At 48.0% G+C, this 18,403-nt stretch overlaps 1 protein-coding gene across 4 annotated transcripts in view; it reads right to left on the reverse strand.

The window, feature by feature from the left end:
• Nucleotides 1-2,830: 2,830 nt before the first annotated feature.
• The window catches only part of SMG9 (SMG9 nonsense mediated mRNA decay factor), a 52,857-nt gene continuing 37,284 nt past the window's right edge, over nt 2,831-18,403 (reverse strand). For all 4 annotated transcript variants that reach the window (XM_063942515.1, XM_063942514.1, XM_063942512.1 and 1 more), the window contains 2 exons: nt 16,640-16,784; nt 2,831-3,521 (listed from right to left, as the gene is read on the reverse strand). In XM_063942515.1, the coding sequence (XP_063798585.1) occupies nt 3,443-3,521; nt 16,640-16,784 (224 nt within the window). In that variant the 3' untranslated portion in view covers nt 2,831-3,442. The remainder of the gene's footprint in view (nt 3,522-16,639; nt 16,785-18,403) is intronic.

Consider the following 18,403-nt stretch of genomic DNA (forward strand, 5'->3'; position numbering starts at 1 on the left):
TGTGAGGTGTGAGGTATTCAGAATAGACTGAAAATGAGTGGAAATTATGGTTTTTGAGGTTAATAATAATATGGGATCAAAATGACCCCCAAATTCTATGATTTAAGCTGTTTTTTAGGGTTTTTTGAAAAAAACACCCGAATCCAAAACACACCCGAATCCGACAAAAAAAATTCGGTGAGGTTTTGCCAAAACGCGGTCGAACCCAAAACACGGCCGCGGAACCGAAACCAAAACCAAAACACAAAACCCGAAAAATTTCAGGCGCTCATCTCTAGAATTTTCTAGTAAAATCCAGAATTCTAAACTCCGCCAATGATGGCAAGCCATCCTGATCCCAAGGCAGAAAACAGCCCCAAACCATGATTCTGCCATCACAATGTACAGTGTTTGGTTTTCTTAAACCTTACATTTCTTACTTAAGCCAAAAAGTTCTATTTTAGACTCATCTGTCCATAGTATAAAGTATTCCGCAGGTAAACTTCTAGCACATCCAGGTTTTCTTTACTCTAACTCTCTCTGCACATGTTACATCTGCCCCACCTGCAGTGCAACATGTTTTGCCAATTGCTAATTTTTTTTGGGCTTGCTAACAACTCTGAATAAGCCCCTAGGTGTGGACTGCTATGTAAAAGTGTAGACTGTATAGTAACAGAAGGTATTAAGCAACAGTTTAGGGAGAGTAGATAAGAACAATAGAAAGAATAAATAAAAATAAAAGAATAACATTAGGAATGAAAACCACAGTTGAGGTAGAAGCAAAAGCAAAGTACCATGTCAAAAACATGCAATGTTAAATACAGTGATCCAGGCCCTCATTCCGAGTTGTTCGCTCGCTAGCTACTTTTAGCAGCATTGCACACGCTAGGCCGCTGCCCTCTGGGAGTGTATCTTAGCATAGCAGAATAGCGAACGAAAGATTAGCAAAACTGCTACTAAATAATTCCTTGCAGTTTCTGAGTAGCTCCAGATCTACTCACAGATTGCGATGAGCTCAGTCCGCTTAGTTCCTGGTTTGACGTCACAAACACGCGCTGCGTTCGGCCAGCCACTCCCTCATTTCTCCAGACACTCCCACGTTTTTTTCCTGACATGCCTGCGTTTTTTAGCACACTCCCGGAAAACGCTCAGTTACCACCCAGAAACGCCCCTTTCCTGTCAATCATTTACCGATCAGCAGTGCGACTGAAAAGCGCTGCAGAATCCACAGCAAATCTACAAAGTTTTTAGTTAAATAACTAAGCGAATGCGCCCTGCGTGCCTTGCGCATGCGCATTTTGCAACAAATAGCAGCATAGCGAAAATCGGCAACAAGCGAACAACTCGGAAATTACCCCCCCAGTCAAAATAATAGGCGTGACGTGATGTAGAGTCCAGAGTAGGTCAGCTGAACAGGCTGTAGTTGCAGGTAGGCAGAAGTGAAGAGTGAAGCCCAGGTCAATTCCATGTTCCAGACTGTAGTGCTGTATTAATTATGAATAAGATTTACAGAAATCTGAAGAAATTTACGGTGCATTTATGCAGAATTTCAAAAAGTTTAAAGGGTTCACACATTTTCTAGCGTGAGCTTGTGTGAACATTTTCTCCTTATTGGCATTAAGTGAGGCTGTATTAGTGTCTACTGAATAATTAAATTTAAATATGGCATACTTCCAAACGGTCTTAATTTAGACAAGGTAATCAGAATTTCAGTGTTCTCATTGACAATCCTTGGCCTGCAGGTTGGGAGTTATGCAGCATAATCAGAATCTGTAACACACGGCAATGAATGCCTGTCCATATTCAAAGTTTGGAGGTATGCCTTACGGGGGTTTACACACCCTGGTAATGAGTGCAATGGCAACCAGGTAATATATAAGTTAGCCGTTTGCCGTTTAATAGCTAAAATTGCTAATCAGATACTGAAAATGTATAGCGGGCATGCAAATGTTTCACTAAACACAGTATTAACAAACCAATCATTAGACTAGACAATACCTATGCAGTAAAATCACTCAGTTTAGCGCTGTTAGCCTTCCTCAGTGATTTGTTACATTGCTTACCTGCCTTTAAGTCACCTGAAATAGTGACTCCTAGATCCCTTTCCTCCTCAGTAGTTTCCAGTATAGTTCCATTAATACTATATTTAGCTTTAGGATTTTTGAGACCCAAGTGCATGATTTTGCATTTTTTGGCATTAAACTGTAATTGCCACACACTTGACCATTCCTCTAATCTACCTAGATCCTCCATCATTTGTTTTACCCCACCTGGTGTGTCTACCCTGTTGCATACCTTTACGTCATCTGTAAAAAGGCATACTTTCCCTTCAATACAATTTGCAATGTCACCAATAAAGGCATTTAAAAGCACTGGTCCAAGTACAGATCCCTGGGGTTCCCCACTGGTAACATTTCCCTCCTGTGAATGCACTCCATTTACTACAACTCTCTGTTTTCTATCCTGCAACCAAGATCTTATTAATTCAATAATCCTAATATCCAAAATCCCATGTTTTCGAGTTTATTGAACAGTCTGTAAGGACAGTTGCTGCTGCTCAGCAGCCTCCATCCTAAGTCCAGCATACGCTGCGGTGTGCTGGTCTGGACTGGGGAGAGTTCAGGTAGGTGGCAATCTCTGCTCTCTCTATACCCCATTTGTCACTGCGCTGCTTTATAGTGGGCAGGAGAATAGTGTTGCAGAGGGTTGGGGGCCCATTACCTTACAGCTGGATATGCCACTGCCCAAATATCCAGGGAGAGAGAGAGTACAGTGTAGGTAAATTGCTAATGCACATCGAAAAGCAACAGCGCTAATGTACAAGCTTCTGAGAAAGCAGCAGAGCTGGAAATGAAATGCACAACAGTCTGATTTATTTTATGTTGTCATGACAGACAGAAATATTTCCACTTATTTACTGGTTTCTTAAAGGGGGACTCCAACAATGTAGAGTATGGCTGGTGATTATTATGTACACTGATTACATATAAAAGACTGGAACAGATTTGCGATATTTATATTCCCTCATAATCTTCTCCTATTTAATTTAATTTCATTTACTCTGGCAGGACCAGTAGTTCCCACAGACCGTCTAAATACAGAGTTCTGGCCTCAATCATTTACAGCGTCCGCTTCCAAGCTTATCCTTTACAGCCGTCATCAACACCCAACAGCCAAATGTGCTTTAGGGCAGGACTTCCCATGCTGACAATAGTTACTAGCACAGTCACATAATATGCCGTCACCATGATAATAAACCTTCCTTCCAGCATACGACTCGTATGCAGAGTAATGCCCTCAGCAGATCAGCAGTAATACCGGCTCTTCCCTGATCTGGTCACATTGGGAGGAGCCAGGTGCCAAGTCTCACACCCGCAAGACTTTATAATAGGACTCCCAAGCCTGGCCTCTTGTCCCATCTACCAGAAGACCACACAAGGTCTCGATGTGTAGATATAGAATATTAGCCCAATAGTCTGCTATACTCTGAAAGCGCCGAGGACTTCTTCACCCCGTCCCAGATCCGAGCAGCGTAGTGGAACCTAAAGAAGAAAATGAAAAAAGCAACATTTAACAGACGGTTTAACTTGTTGAAGGAACCTTCCCGATATACTGCAGAGAGCTACCAGTGTTCTGTAAGCTCCATATATAGGCGGTGAGCTGAACACCCACATTAATGCAGTGATGTGTAGCCAGGCTTATATTCTTTTACGATATTACTTTCTGCATCATGCCATTGATTGCTAATGTATGTATCCCTCAATGTACAGTCATCTTAAAAGGTCGGCACTTTATACATAAAGAAACTAAAAACATAGCACATTATAGAAGCGAACATTGGCCAATTTGTATTAAAAGGAATTCAAAATTGGTTGCTATAGAAACACTGAACCTATTTACTTCATACACACAGGTGCTGTCCTGTGCACTCAGTACTGTATTTACTGCATGGGGAACGGATCTGAACAAAAACTGCAAAAACTGATCAATGAAGCAAGTGAAGGAAATACTGTCGGCACACCTGCATTTACAGCTCATAGAACATGCTGCATCTATCGTCCTAAAGTCTGTCCACTGTCTGCGGGTTCTTCTCAGAGTTTAACGCGCAGCTCAGGCACATGCAAAACGCCCGGGAATAGGTTAAAAAAAATAAGATTTTACTCACCGGTAAATCTATTTCTCGTAGTCCGTAGTGGATGCTGGGACTCCGTAAGGACCATGGGGAATAGCGGCTCCGCAGGAGACTGGGAACAACTAAAGAAAGCTTTAGGACTACCTGGTGTGCACTGGCTCCTCCCTCTATGACCCTCCTCCAGACCTCAGTTAGGATACTGTGCCCGGAAGAGCTGACACAATAAGGAAGGATTTTGAATCCCGGGTAAGACTCATACCAGCCACACCAATCACACCGTATAACTCGTGATACTATACCCAGTTAACAGTATGAACAATAACTGAGCCTCTCAACAGATGGCTCAACAATAACCCTTTAGTTAAACAATAACTATATACAAGTATTGCAGACAATCCGCACTTGGGATGGGCGGCCAGCATCCCTTACGGACTACGAGAAATAGATTTACCGGTGAGTAAAATCTTATTTTCTCTGACGTCCTAAGTGGATGCTGGGACTCCGTAAGGACCATGGGGATTATACCAAAGCTCCCAAACGGGCGGGAGAGTGCGGATGACTCTGCAGCACCGAATGGGCAAACTCAAGGTCCTCCTCAGCCAGGGTGTCAAACTTGTAGAATTTAGCAAATGTGTTTGACCCCGACCAAGTAGCTGCTCGGCAAAGTTGTAGAGCCGAGACCCCTCGGGCAGCCGCCCAAGAAGAGCCCACCTTCCTCGTGGAATGGGCTTTCACTGATTTAGGATGCGGCAGTCCAGCCGCAGAATGTGCAAGCTGAATCGTACTACAGATCCAGCGAGCAATAGTCTGCTTTGAAGCAGGAGCACCCAGCTTGTTGGGTGCATACAGGATAAACAACGAGTCAGTTTTCCTGACACTAGCTGTCCTGGAAACATAAATTCTCAGGGCCCTGACTACGTCCAACAACTTGGAAGCCTCCAAGTCTTTAGTAGCCGCAGGCACCACGATAGGTTGGTTCAAATGAAAGGCTGATACCACCTTAGGGAGAAACTGGGGACGAGTCCTCAATTCTGCCCTATCCATATGGAAAATCAGATAAGGGCTTTTACATGACAAAGCCGCCAATTCTGACACACGCCTGGCCGAAGCCAAGGCCAACAGCATGACCACTTTTCACATGAGATATTTTAATTCCACGGTTTTAAGTGGCTCAAACCAATGTGACTTTAGGAAATCCAACACCACGTTGAGATCCCAAGGTGCCACTGGAGGCACAAAAGGGTGCTGAATATGCAGCACTCCCTTAACAAAAGTCTGAACTTCAGGTAGTGAAGCCAGTGCTCTCTGGAAGAAAATCGATAGAGCCGAAATCTGGACCTTAATGGAACCCAATTTTAGGCCCATAGTCACCCCTGACTGTAGGAAGTGCAGAAAACGGCCCAGCTGAAATTCCTCCGTTGGGGCCTTCCTGGCCTCACACCACGCAACATATTTTCGCCAAATGCGGTGATAATGGTTTGCGGTCACTTCTTTCCTAGCTTTAATCAGCGTAGGAATGACTTCCTCCGGAATGCCCTTTTCCTTCAGGATCTGGCGTTCAACCGCCATGCCGTCAAACGCAGCCGCGGTAAGTCTTGGAACAGACAGGGCCCCTGCTGCAGCAGGTCCTGTCTGAGCGGCAGAGGCCATGGGTCCTCTGAGATCATCTCTTGAAGTTCCGGGTACCAAGCTCTTCTTGGCCAATCCGAAACAATGAGTATAGTTCTTACTCCTCTTCTCCTTATTATCCTCAGTACCTTGGGTATGAGAGGAAGAGGAGGGAACACATAAACCGACCGGTACACCCACGGTGTCACTAGAGCGTCCACAGCTATTGCCTGAGGGTCTCTCGACCTGGCGCAATATCTTTCTAGCTTTTTGTTTAGGCGGGACGCCATCATGTCTACCTGTGGCCTTTCCCAACGGTTTACAATCATTTGGAAGACTTCTGGATGAAGTCCCCACTCTCCCGGGTGGAGGTCGTGCCTGCTGAGGAAGTCTGCTTCCCAGTTGTCCACTCCCGGAATGAACACTGCTGACAGTGCTAACACGTGATTTTCCGCCCATCGGAGAATCCTTGTGGCTTCTGCCATCGCCGTCCTGCTTCTTGTGCCGCCCTGTCGGTTTACATGGGCGACTGCCGTGATGTTGTCTGACTGGATCAGTACCGACTGGTTTTGAAGCAGGGGTTTTGCCTGACTTAGAGCATTGTAAATGGCCCTCAGTTCCAGAATATTTATGTGTAGGGAAGTCTCCTGACTTGACCATAGTCCTTGGAAGTTTCTTCCCTGTGTGACTGCCCCCCAGCCTCGAAGGCTGGCATCCGTGGTCACCAGGACCCAGTCCTGTATGCCGAATCTGCGGCCCTCTTGAAGATGAGCACTTTGCAGCCACCACAGCAGAGACACCCTGGTCCTTGGAGACAGGGTTATCAGCCGATGCATCTGAAGATGCGATCCGGACCACTTGTCCAACAGGTCCCACTGAAAAGTCCTTGCATGGAACCTGCCGAATGGAATTGCTTCGTTGGAAGCTACCATTTTTCCCAGGACTCGCGTGCAGTGATGCACAGACACCTGTTTTGGTTTTAGGAGGCCTCTGACTAGAGATGACAGCTCCTTGGCCTTCTCCTCCGGGAGAAACACTTTTTTCTGTTCTGTGTCCAGAACCATCCCCAGGAACAGTAGACGTGTCGTAGGGACCAGCTGTGACTTTGGAATATTTAGAATCCAACCGTGCTGTTGTAGCACCTCCCGAGATAGTGCTACTTAGACCAACAACTGCTCCCTGGACCTCGCCTTTATCAGGAGATCGTCCAAGTACGGGATAATTAAAACTCCCTTTTTTCGAAGGAGTATCATCATTTCGGCCATTACCTTGGTAAATACCCTCGGTGCCGTGGACAGACCAAACGGCAACGTCTGGAATTGGTAATGACAATCCTGTACCACAAATCTGAGGTACTCCTGGTGAGGATGGTAAATGGGGACATGCAGGTAAGCATCCTTGATGTCCAGTGATACCATGTAATCCCCCTCGTCCAGGCTTGCAATAACCGCCCTGAGCGATTCCATCTTGAACTTGAATTTTTTTATATATGTGTTCAAGGATTTCAAATTTAAAATGGGTCTCACCGAACCGTCCGGTTTCGGTACCACAAACATTGTGGAATAGTAACCCCGTCCTTGTTGAAGGAGGGGCACCTTGACTATCACCTGCTGGGAATACAGCTTGTGTATTGCCTCTAACACTGCCTCCCTGCCTGAGGGAGTTGTAGGCAAGGCAGATTTGAGGAAACGGCGGGGGGGAGACGTCTCGAATTCCAGCTTGTACCCCTGAGATACTACTTGAAGGATCCAGGGATCCACCCGTGAGCGAGCCCACTGATTGCTGAAGTTTTTGAGACGGGCCCCCACCGTACCTGGCTCCGCCTGTGGAGCCCCAGCGTCATGCGGCGGACTTGGAGGAAGCGGGGGAGGACTTTTGCTCCTGGGAACTGGCTGTATGCTGCAGCTTTTTCCCTCTACCTCTGCCTCTGGGCAGAAAGGACGCGCCTTTAACCCGCTTGCCCTTATGGGGCCGAAAGGACTGTACCTTATAATACGGTGCTTTCTTTGGCTGTGAGGGAACATGGGGTAAAAATGCTGACTTCCCAGCTGTTGCTGTGGAAACGAGGTCCGAGAGACCATCCCCGAACAACTCCTCACCCTTATAAGGCAAAACTTCCATGTGCCTTTTAGAATCTGCATCACCTGTCCACTGCCGAGTCCATAACCCTCTCCTGGCAGAAATGGACATTGCACTTATTTTAGATGCCAGCCGGCAAATATCCCTCTGTGCATCTCTCATGTATAAGACTGCGTCTTTAATATGCTCTACGGTTAGCAATATAGTGTCCCTGTCTAGGGTATCAATATTTTCCGACAGGGAATCTGACCACGCAGCTGCAGCACTGCACATCCATGCTGAAGCAATAGCTGGTCTCAGTATAATACCTGTGTGTGTATATACAGACTTCAGGATAGCCTCCTGCTTCCTATCAGCAGGCTCCTTTAGGGCGGCCGTATCCGGAGACGGTAGTGCCACCTTCTTTGACAAGCGTGTGAGCGCTTTATCCACCCTAGGGGATGTTTCCCAACGTGACCTATCCTCTGGCGGGAAAGGGTACGCCATTAGTAATCTTTTAGAAATTACCAGTTTCTTATCGGGGGAAGCCCACGCTTCTTCACACACTTCATTTAATTCCTCAGATGGGGGAAAAAATAAGAATTTACTTACCGATAATTCTATTTCTCGTAGTCCGTAGTGGATGCTGGGGACTCCGTCAGGACCATGGGGAATAGCGGCTCCGCAGGAGACAGGGCACAAAAATAAAGCTTTAGGATTAGGTGGTGTGTACTGGCTCCTCCCCCTATGACCCTCCTCCAAGCCTCAGTTAGGATACTGTGCCCGGACGAGCGTACACAATAAGGAAGGATATTGAATCCCGGGTAAGACTCATACCAGCCACACCAATCACACCGTATAACTTGTGATCTGAACCCAGTTAACAGTATGACAAACGTAGGAGCCTCTGAACAGACGGCTTACAACAATAACAACCCGAATTTGTTTGTAACAATAACTATGTACAAGTATTGCAGACAATCCGCACTTGGGATGGGCGCCCAGCATCCACTACGGACTACGAGAAATAGAATTATCGGTAAGTAAATTCTTATTTTCTCTAACGTCCTAAGTGGATGCTGGGGACTCCGTCAGGACCATGGGGATTATACCAAAGCTCCCAAACGGGCGGGAGAGTGCGGATGACTCTGCAGCACCGAATGAGAGAACTCAAGGTCCTCCTCAGCCAGGGTATCAAATTTGTAGAAATTTGCAAACGTGTTTGCCCCTGACAAAGTAGCAGCTCGGCAGAGTTGTAATGCCGAGACCCCCCGGGCAGCCGCCCAGGATGAGCCCACTTTCCTTGTGGAATGGGCCTTGGCAGATTTAGGTTGTGGCAAGCCTGCCACAGAATGTGCAAGTTGAATTGTGCTACAAATCCAACGAGCAATCGTCTGCTTAGAAGCAGGAGCACCCATCTTGTTGGGTGCATACAATATAAACAGTGAGTCAGACTTTCTGACTCCCGCCGTTCTTGAAATATACATTTTCAATGCCCGGACCACGTCCAACAACTTGGAATCCTCCAAATCGTTAGTAGCCGCAGGCACCACAATAGGCTGGTTCAGGTGAAACGCTGACACCACCTTAGGCAGAAAATGAGGACGCGTCCGCAGTTCTGCCCTGTCCGTATGGAAAATCAGATATGGGCTCTTATATGATAAAGCCGCCAATTCTGATACTCTCCTGGCTGAAGCCAGGGCCAGTAGCATGGTTACTTTCCATGTAAGATACTTCAACTCCACCGATTTGAGCGGCTCAAACCAATGGGATTTGAGAAAATCCAAGACTACATTAAGATCCCACGGTGCCACTGGGGGCACAACCGGGGGCTGTATATGTAGTACTCCTTTTACAAAAGTCTGGACTTCAGGAACTGAAGCCAATTCTTTCTGGAAGAAAATCGACAGGGCCGAAATTTGAACCTTAATGGACCCCAATTTGAGGCCCATAGACAATCCTGTTTGCAGGAAATGTAGGAATCGACCCAGTTGAAATTCCTCCGTGGGGGCCTTCCTGGCCTCACACCACGCAACATATTTTCTCCAAATGCGGTGATAATGTTGTGCAGTCACCTCCTTCCTGGCTTTTACCAGTGTAGGAATGACCTCTTCCGGAATGCCTTTTTCCCTTAGAATTCGGCGTTCAACCGCCATGCCGTCAAACGCAGCCGCGGTAAGTCTTGGAATAGACACGGTCCCTGCTGAAGCAGGTCCCGTCTTAGAGGTAGAGGCCACGGATCCTCCGTGAGCATCTCTTGAAGTTCCGGGTACCAAGTTCTTCTTGGCCAATCCGGAGCCACTAGTATCGTTCTTACTCCCTTTTGCCGTATAATTCTCAGTACTTTTGGTATGAGAGGCAGAGGAGGGAACACATACACTGACTGGAACACCCACGGTGTTACCAGAGCGTCCACAGCTATTGCCTGAGGGTCTCTTGACCTGGCGCAATACCTGTCCAGTTTTTTGTTGAGGCGGGACGCCATCATATCCACCATTGGTTTTTCCCAACGGTTCACAATCATGTGGAAGACTTCTGGATGAAGTCCCCACTCTCCCGGGTGTAGATCGTGTCTGCTGAGGAAGTCTGCTTCCCAGTTGTCCACTCCCGGAATGAATACTGCTGACAGTGCTATCACATGATCTTCCGCCCAGCGAAGAATCCTTGCAGCTTCTGCCATTGCTGTCCTGCTTCTTGTGCCGCCCTGTCTGTTTACGTGGGCGACTGCCGTGATGTTGTCCGACTGGATCAACACCGGCTGACCCTGAAGCAGGGGTTTTGCCAGACTTAGAGCATTGTAAATCGCTCTTAGCTCCAGTATATTTATGTGAAGAGACATCTCCAGGCTTGACCATACTCCCTGGAAGTTTCTTCCCTGTGTGACCGCTCCCCAGCCTCTCAGACTGGCATCCGTGGTCACCAGGACCCAGTCCTGTATGCCGAATCTGCGGCCCTCTAACAGATGAGCACTCTGCAACCACCACAGAAGAGACACCCTTGTCCGTGGCGATAAGGTTATCCGCTGATGCATCTGCAGATGTGATCCGGACCATTTGTCCAGCAGATCCCACTGAAAAGTTCGTGCGTGGAATCTGCCGAATGGAATCGCTTCGTAAGAAGCCACCATCTTTCCCAGGACTCTTGTGCATTGATGCACAGACACTTTCCCTGGTTTTAGGAGGTTCCTGACAAGTTCGGATAACTCCCTGGCTTTCTCCTCCGGAAGAAACACCTTTTTCTGAACCGTGTCCAGAATCATTCCCAGGAACAGCAGACGTGTCGTCGGGGTCAACTGAGATTTTGGAAAATTCAGAATCCACCCGTGTTGTTGCAGCACTAGTCGGGTTAGTGCTACTCCGTCCTCCAGCTGTTCTCTGGACCTTGCCCTTATCAGGAGATCGTCCAAGTAAGGGATAATTAATACGCCTCTTCTTCGCAGAAGAATCATCATTTCGGCCATTACTTTGGTAAAGACCCGAGGTGCCGTGGACAATCCAAACGGCAGCGTCTGAAACTGATAATGACAGTTTTGCACCACGAACCTGAGGTACCCTTGATGTGAAGGGCAAATTGGGACATGCAGGTAAGCATCCTTTATGTCCAGGGACACCATAAAGTCCCCTTCTTCCAGATTCGCTATCACTGCTCTGAGTGACTCCATCTTGAACTTGAATTTTTGTATGTACAGGTTCAAAGATTTCAGATTTAGAATAGGTCTTACCGAGCCGTCCGGCTTCGGTACCACAAATAGCGTGGAGTAATACCCCTTTCCCTGTTGTAGGAGGGGTACCTTGACTATCACCTGCTGAGAAAACAGCTTGTGAATGGCTTCCAATACCGTCGCCCTGTCTGAGGGAGACGTTGGCAAAGCAGACTTTAGGAACCTGCGAGGGGGAGACTTCTCGAATTCCAACCTGTAACCCTGAGATACTACCTGCAGGATCCAGGGGTCCACCTGTGAGCAAGCCCACTGTGCGCTGAAATTCTTGAGTCGACCCCCCACCGCTCCTGAGTCCGCTTGTAAGGCCGCAGCGTCATGCTGAGGGCTTTGCAGAACCCTGAGAGGGCTTCTGTTCCTGGGCAGGGGCTGCTTGCTGCCCTCTCTTACCCCTTCCTCTGCCCCGAGGCAGATATGACTGTCCTTTTGTCCGCTTGTTCTTATAGGACCGAAAGGACTGCGGCTGAAAAGACGGTGTCTTTTTCTGTTGGGAGGGGGTCTGAGGTAAAAAGGTGGATTTTCCGGCAGTTGCCGTGGCCACCAGATCCGATAGACCGACGCCAAATAATTCCTTTGGAATCCGCATCACCTGACCACTGTCGCGTCCATAAACTCCTTCTGGCAGATATGGACATCGCATTTACTCTCGATGCCAGAGTGCAAATATCTCTCTGAGCATCTCGCATATAAAGGAAAGCATCCTTTAATTGCTCTATAGTCAATAAAATACTGTCCCTATCCAGGGTATCAATATTTTCAGTCAGGGAATCCAACCAGACGACCCCAGCACTGCACATCCAGGCTGAGGCGATGGCTGGTCGCAGTATAACACCAGTATGTGTGTATATACTTTTTAGGGTAGTTTCTAGTCTCCTATCAGCTGGATCCCTGAGGGCGGCCGTATCAGGAGACGGTAACGCCACTTGTTTTGATAAGCGTGTGAGCGCCTTATCCACCCTAGGGGGTGTTTCCCAGCGCGCCCTAACCTCTGGCGGGAAAGGGTATAATGCTAATAACTTTTTTGAAATTAGCACTTTTCTATCTGGGTTAACCCACGCTTCATCACATACATCATTTAATTCCTCTGATTCAGGAAAAACTACAGGTAGTTTTTTCACCCCCCACATAATACCCCTTTTTGTGGTACTTGCAGTATCAGAGATATGCAAAGCCTCCTTCATTGCCGTGATCATATAACGTGTGGCCCTACTTGAAAATACGTTTGTTTCATCACCGTCGACACTAGATTCAGTGTCTGTGTCTGGGTCTGTGTCGACCGACTGAGGTAAAGGGCGCTTTACAGCCCCTGACGGTGTCTGAGACGCCTGGGCAGGTACTAACTGGTTTGCCGGCCGTCTCATGTCGTCAACTGATTTTTGTTATGTGCTGACATTATCACGTAATTCCATAAACAAAGCCATCCATTCCGGTGTCGACTCCCTGGGGGGTGACATCACCATTATCGGCAATTGCTCTGCCTCCACACCAACATCGTCCTCATACATGTCGACACACACGTACCGACACAGCAGACACACAGGGAATGCTCTTATCGAAGACAGGACCCCACTAGCCCTTTGGGGAGACAGAGGGAGAGTTTGCCAGCACACACCCAAGCGCTATAATATATATGGGAACAACCTTATATAAGTGTTGTTCCTTATAGCAGCTTAAATATATCAAAATATCGCCAAAAAATGCCCCCCCTCTCTGTTTTACCCTGTTTCTGTAGTGCAGTGCAGGGGAGAGTCCTGGGAGCCTTCCTCACAGCGGAGCTGAGCAGGAAAATGGCGCTGTGTGCTGAGGAGAATAAGCCCCGCCCCCTATTTCGGCGGGCTTTTCTCCCGGAGTTTTAGATATCTGGCATGGGTTAAATACATACATATAGCCTCAATGGCTATATGTGATGTATTCTTTTGCCATAAAGGTATTAAATATTGCTGCCCAGGGCGCCCCCAGCAGCGCCCTGCACCCTCCGTGACCGCTTGGTGTGAAGTGTGAGACAACAATGGCGCACAGCTGCAGTGCTGTGCGCTACCTTCATGAAGACTGAAGAGCCTTCTGCCGCCTGTTTCCGGACCTTCAATCTTCAGCATCTGTAAGGGGGGTCGGCGGCGCGGCTCCGGGACGAACCCCAGGGTGAGACCTGTGTTCCGACTCCCTCTGGAGCTAATGGTGTCCAGTAGCCTAAGAATCCAATCCATCCTGCACGCAAGTGAGTTGAAATTCTCTCCCCTAAGTCCCTCGATGCAGTGAGCCTGTTGCCAGCAGGACTCACTGAAAATAAAAAACCTAAAAACTTTTTCTAAGCAGCTCTTTAGGAGAGCCACCTAGATTGCACCCTGCTCGGACGGGCACAAAAACCTAACTGAGGCTTGGAGGAGGGTCATAGGGGGAGGAGCCAGTACACACCACCTAATCCTAAAGCTTTATTTTTGTGCCCTGTCTCCTGCGGAGCCGCTATTCCCCATGGTCCTGACGGAGTCCCCAGCATCCACTTAGGACGTTAGAGAAACTACTGGTAGTTTTTTCTCTCCAAACATAATACCCTTTTTTGTGGTTCCTGGGGTGACATCAGAAACGTGCAACACATTTTTCATTGCCTCAATCATGTAACGTGTGGCCCTATTGGAAGTTACATTAGTCTCATCGTCGTCGACACTGGAGTCAGTATCCGTGTCGACATCTGTGTCTGCCATCTGAGGTAGCGGGCGTTTTAGAGCCCCTGATGGCTTTTGAGACGCCTGGGCAGGCACAGGCTGAGAAGCCGGCTGTCCCATATTTGGTATGTCGTCAAACCTTTTATGTAAGGAGTTGACACTTTCACGTAATTCCTTCCACAAGTCCATCCACTCAGGTGTCGGCCCCGCAGGGGGTGACATCACATTTATCGGCATCTGCTCCGCCTCCACATAAGCCTCCTCATCAAACATGTCGACACAGCCGTACCGACACACCGCACACACACAGGGAATACTCTGACAGAGGACAGGACCCCACAAAGCCCTTTGGGGAGACAGAGAGAGAGTATGCCAGCACACACCAGAGCGCTATATAACACAGGGATGAACACTATAACTGAGTGATTTTCCCTTATAGCTGCTTATATATATATATATATATATATATATATATATATACTGCTGCGCCTAAATTTAGTGCCCCCCCCTCTCTTTTTTACCCTTTGTAGTCTTGAAAACTGCAGGGGAGAGCCTGGGAGCGATCCTTCCAGCGGAGCTGTGAGGGAAAAATGGCGCCAGTGTGCTGAGGGAGATAGCCCCGCCCCTTTTTCGGCTGACTTTCTCCCGCTTTTTTATGGATCTCTGGCAGGGGTATTTTTCACATATATAGCCTCTAGGACTATATATTGTGATTTTTTTTGCCAGCCAAGGTGTTAATATTGCTGCTCAGGGCGCCCCCCCACAGCGCCCTGCACCCATCAGTGACCGGAGTGTGAGGTGTGCATGAGGAGCAATGGCGCACAGCTGCAGTGCTGTGCGCTACCTTGTTGAAGACCGAAGTCTTCTGCCGCCGATTTTCTGGACCATCTTCTTGCTTCTGGCTCTGTAAGGGGGACGGCGGCGCGGCTCCGGGACCGGACGATCGAGGTCGGGCCCTGTGTTCGATCCCTCTGGAGCTAATGGTGTCCAGTAGCCTAAGAAGCCCAAGCTAGCTGCAAGCAGGTAGGTTCGCTTCTTCTCCCCTTAGTCCCTCGTAGCAGTGAGTCTGTTGCCAGCAGATCTCACTGAAAATAAAAAAACCTAAAATATACTTTCTTTTCTAGGAGCTCAGGAGAGCCCCTAGTGTGCATCCAGCTCAGCCGGGCACAAGATTCTAACTGAGGTCTGGAGGAGGGTCATAGAGGGAGGAGCCAGTGCACACCAGGTAGTCCTAAAGCTTTCTTTAGTTGTGCCCAGTCTCCTGCGGAGCCGCTATTCCCCATGGTCCTTACGGAGTCCCAGTATCCACTTAGGACGTTAGAGAAAAGGGATGTAGTCATAAGATAGACAATAACAATGCTGACATTTATAATGTCGACAGCGATGATACCAACATTGTTAAATGTTGTCAGGCAATGTGTTGACAATCTCAGAGTGTCAACACAGGGGAAATGTGAACATTGTCAGTATGTTGACACTAGGGTTAGGCTGAAGGGGGCGGGGAGGTTAGTTAGGCTGAAGGGGGCGGGGAGGTTAGAGTTAGGCTGAAAGGGGCGGGGAGGTTAGAGATAGGCTGAAAGGGGCGGGGAGGTTAGAGATAGGCTGAAGGGGGCGGGGAGGTTAGAGTTAGGCTGAAGGGGGCGGGGAGGCTAGAGTTAGGCTGAAGGGGGCTTTGGGTTAGACTGCAGGGAGCTTAGGGTTAGGCTGCAGGGGGAAGGGAGGTTAGGCTGCAGGGGGAGGGGAGGTTAGGCTGCAGGGGGAGGGGAGGTTAGGCTGTAGGGGGAGGGTAGGTTAAGGTTAGGCTGCAGGGGGAGGGGAGGTTAGGCTGCAGTGGATGGGGAGGTTAGAGTTAGGCTGCAGTGGACGGGGAGGTTAGAGTTAGGCAGCAGGGGGCGGGGAGGTTAGAGTTAGGCAGCAGGGGGCGGGGAGGTTAGAGTTAGGCTGCAGGGGGCGGGGAGGTTAGAGTTAGGCTGCAGGGGGCGGGGAGGTTAGAGTTAGGCTGCAGGGGGCGGGGAGGTTAGGCTGCAGGGGGAGGGGAGGTTAGGGTTAGGCTGCAGGGGGAGGGGAGGTTAGGGTTAGGCTGCAGGGGGAGGTTAGGGTTAGGTACTAGAGGGAGGGGTAGTGACAGCAGAGAAATACTTATATTAACACCGAAGGATCCGGAGGTCTGACTCTGAAGTGATGGGCCCTGAAAACGCTGCTGCAGCCGCCAGGGAGCGGGTAAGTCACTGCTTGGCCACCAGGGACAACATTCTATCATGTCGACATTTTATCACTGTCCACACGATGAACGTCGGCGATATGATCGTACGGACATGATGAATGTTTTCATATCATACCCATCCTGCAAAAACAATTATCCACAGCTCTGTGCTGCATGTGTGCTGGCTTATCAGCTTAATACACTGGGATCACAATGGCTTTATATGACATGTTTAGGACAATGATATACATTATTATACAGTATACACATATGCAGTTTACCAGTTCTTTTCCGTGAGGATGGTGTGAGACAGCTGCGGACGAGACATAGACATGATCTGGCTGCGGAGTTTATTGATCATAGTGTGGAAATTGGGGTGGCCTTTATAACCAGGCAGGAGTGAGAAGAGAGAGTTTCCTGTGGACCCTACAAAACATAGAAAAGAATATATGTCTGATAAAGTAACCCTTAAAAGACCTAGTCCTCACTGACATACAACTAATCTCCTGATGGACTCTGTGCTGCTGGGGGACCCTGCTCCTTCCACTATATGACTCTCAGTCTGCGGCTTCCTGCTGCCTCCATTTCCCTCCTCACATTTCACTGTCCCATGCAGCCATGTCCTAACTGACACATCACTCATCTCCTGACTTACTCTGTGCTGCTGGGGACCATCCTCCTTCGTCTATATAACTCTCAGTCTGTGGCTAGCTAAAGTATTCACCAGGGAGGGGTCCTGGAGTGCACACCGGTAATGAGAGGTGCGGCCCTGCGGAGACCTTTCAGTAGTACTGCATACAAAGACAAGGTTGCAGGTGCACAATTCAAACACTATTAATTTATTAATAATATTCATTGCAATAAAATTTTGCATTTTGAGTGAGGTTTTTCGCATAGTTATGGCCATAAGTAACGGCTTGCCCATCGCGTCCAGGTAACCTCATTAGTCGGGAAACATCCCTAACATTTTTTGGGGGAAGGGGGTGTACAAATCTAGGGCACAGGACACCCCAAACTGAAATAGCTGCGTGACCCCAGGGCAACACTAAAGTGAAAAATTATATAGTGAAAAGAGGTTAGTGAGAGAGGCTGATGAAGACAGCAGGGGTAAATCAGTGAGAGATAGCGAGGTGAGAAATAAAGTAAAGTAATGAGAGGTAAAGTAGTGAGAAGTGAAGGTGGGAAATGAGTTAAAGTATTCACCCCCCCCCCCTTTGCATTTTTCATGTTTTGTTGCCTCACAACCTAGAATTAAAATGGATTGTTTGAAGGTTTGCATCATTTCATTCACAGAACATGCCTACAACTTTGAAGATTTTATTTTTTTTTTATTGTGAAGCAAACAACAAATAGGACAAAATAACAGAAAACGTCAGCGTGCATAACTATTCACCCTCCTAAAGTCAGTACTTCATAGAGCCACCTTTTGAGGCAATTACAGCTGCAAGTCACTTTGGATAAATCTCTATGAGCTTGCCACTGGGATTTTGTTCATTCCTCAAGGCAAAACTGCTCCAGCTCCTTCATGTTGGATGGTTTCCGCTTGTGAACAGCAATCTTCAAGTCTAACCACAGATTCTCATTTGGATTGAGATCTGGGCTTTGACTATGCAATTCAAACACACTTAAATGTTTCCCCTTAAAACACTCGAGTGTTGCTTTAGCAGTATGCTTCGAGTCATTGTCCTGCTGGAAGGTGAACCTCCATCCCAGTCTCAAATCACAGGCAGACAAAAAGGTTTTGCTCAAGAATATCCCTGTATTTAGCACCATCCAGCTTTCCCTCAACACAAAACAGTTTACCAGTTCCTGCTGCTGAAAGACATCCCTACAGCATGATGCTGCCACCACCACCATGCTTTACTGTGTGGATGGTGTTCTTGGGGTGATGGGATGTGTTGGGTTTGCACCAGGCATAGCGTTTTCCTTGGTGGCCGAAAAGTTCAATTTTAGTCTCCTCTGACCAGAGCACCTTTCTCCATACGTGCCTTCTTATTTTTAACACTAAGTAATGGCTTTTTTCTGGCCACTCTTCCATAAAGCCC

The sequence above is a fragment of the Pseudophryne corroboree genome, chromosome 10 (genome assembly GCF_028390025.1).
Source record: "Pseudophryne corroboree isolate aPseCor3 chromosome 10, aPseCor3.hap2, whole genome shotgun sequence".
Classification (NCBI taxonomy): Eukaryota; Metazoa; Chordata; class Amphibia; order Anura; family Myobatrachidae; genus Pseudophryne; species Pseudophryne corroboree.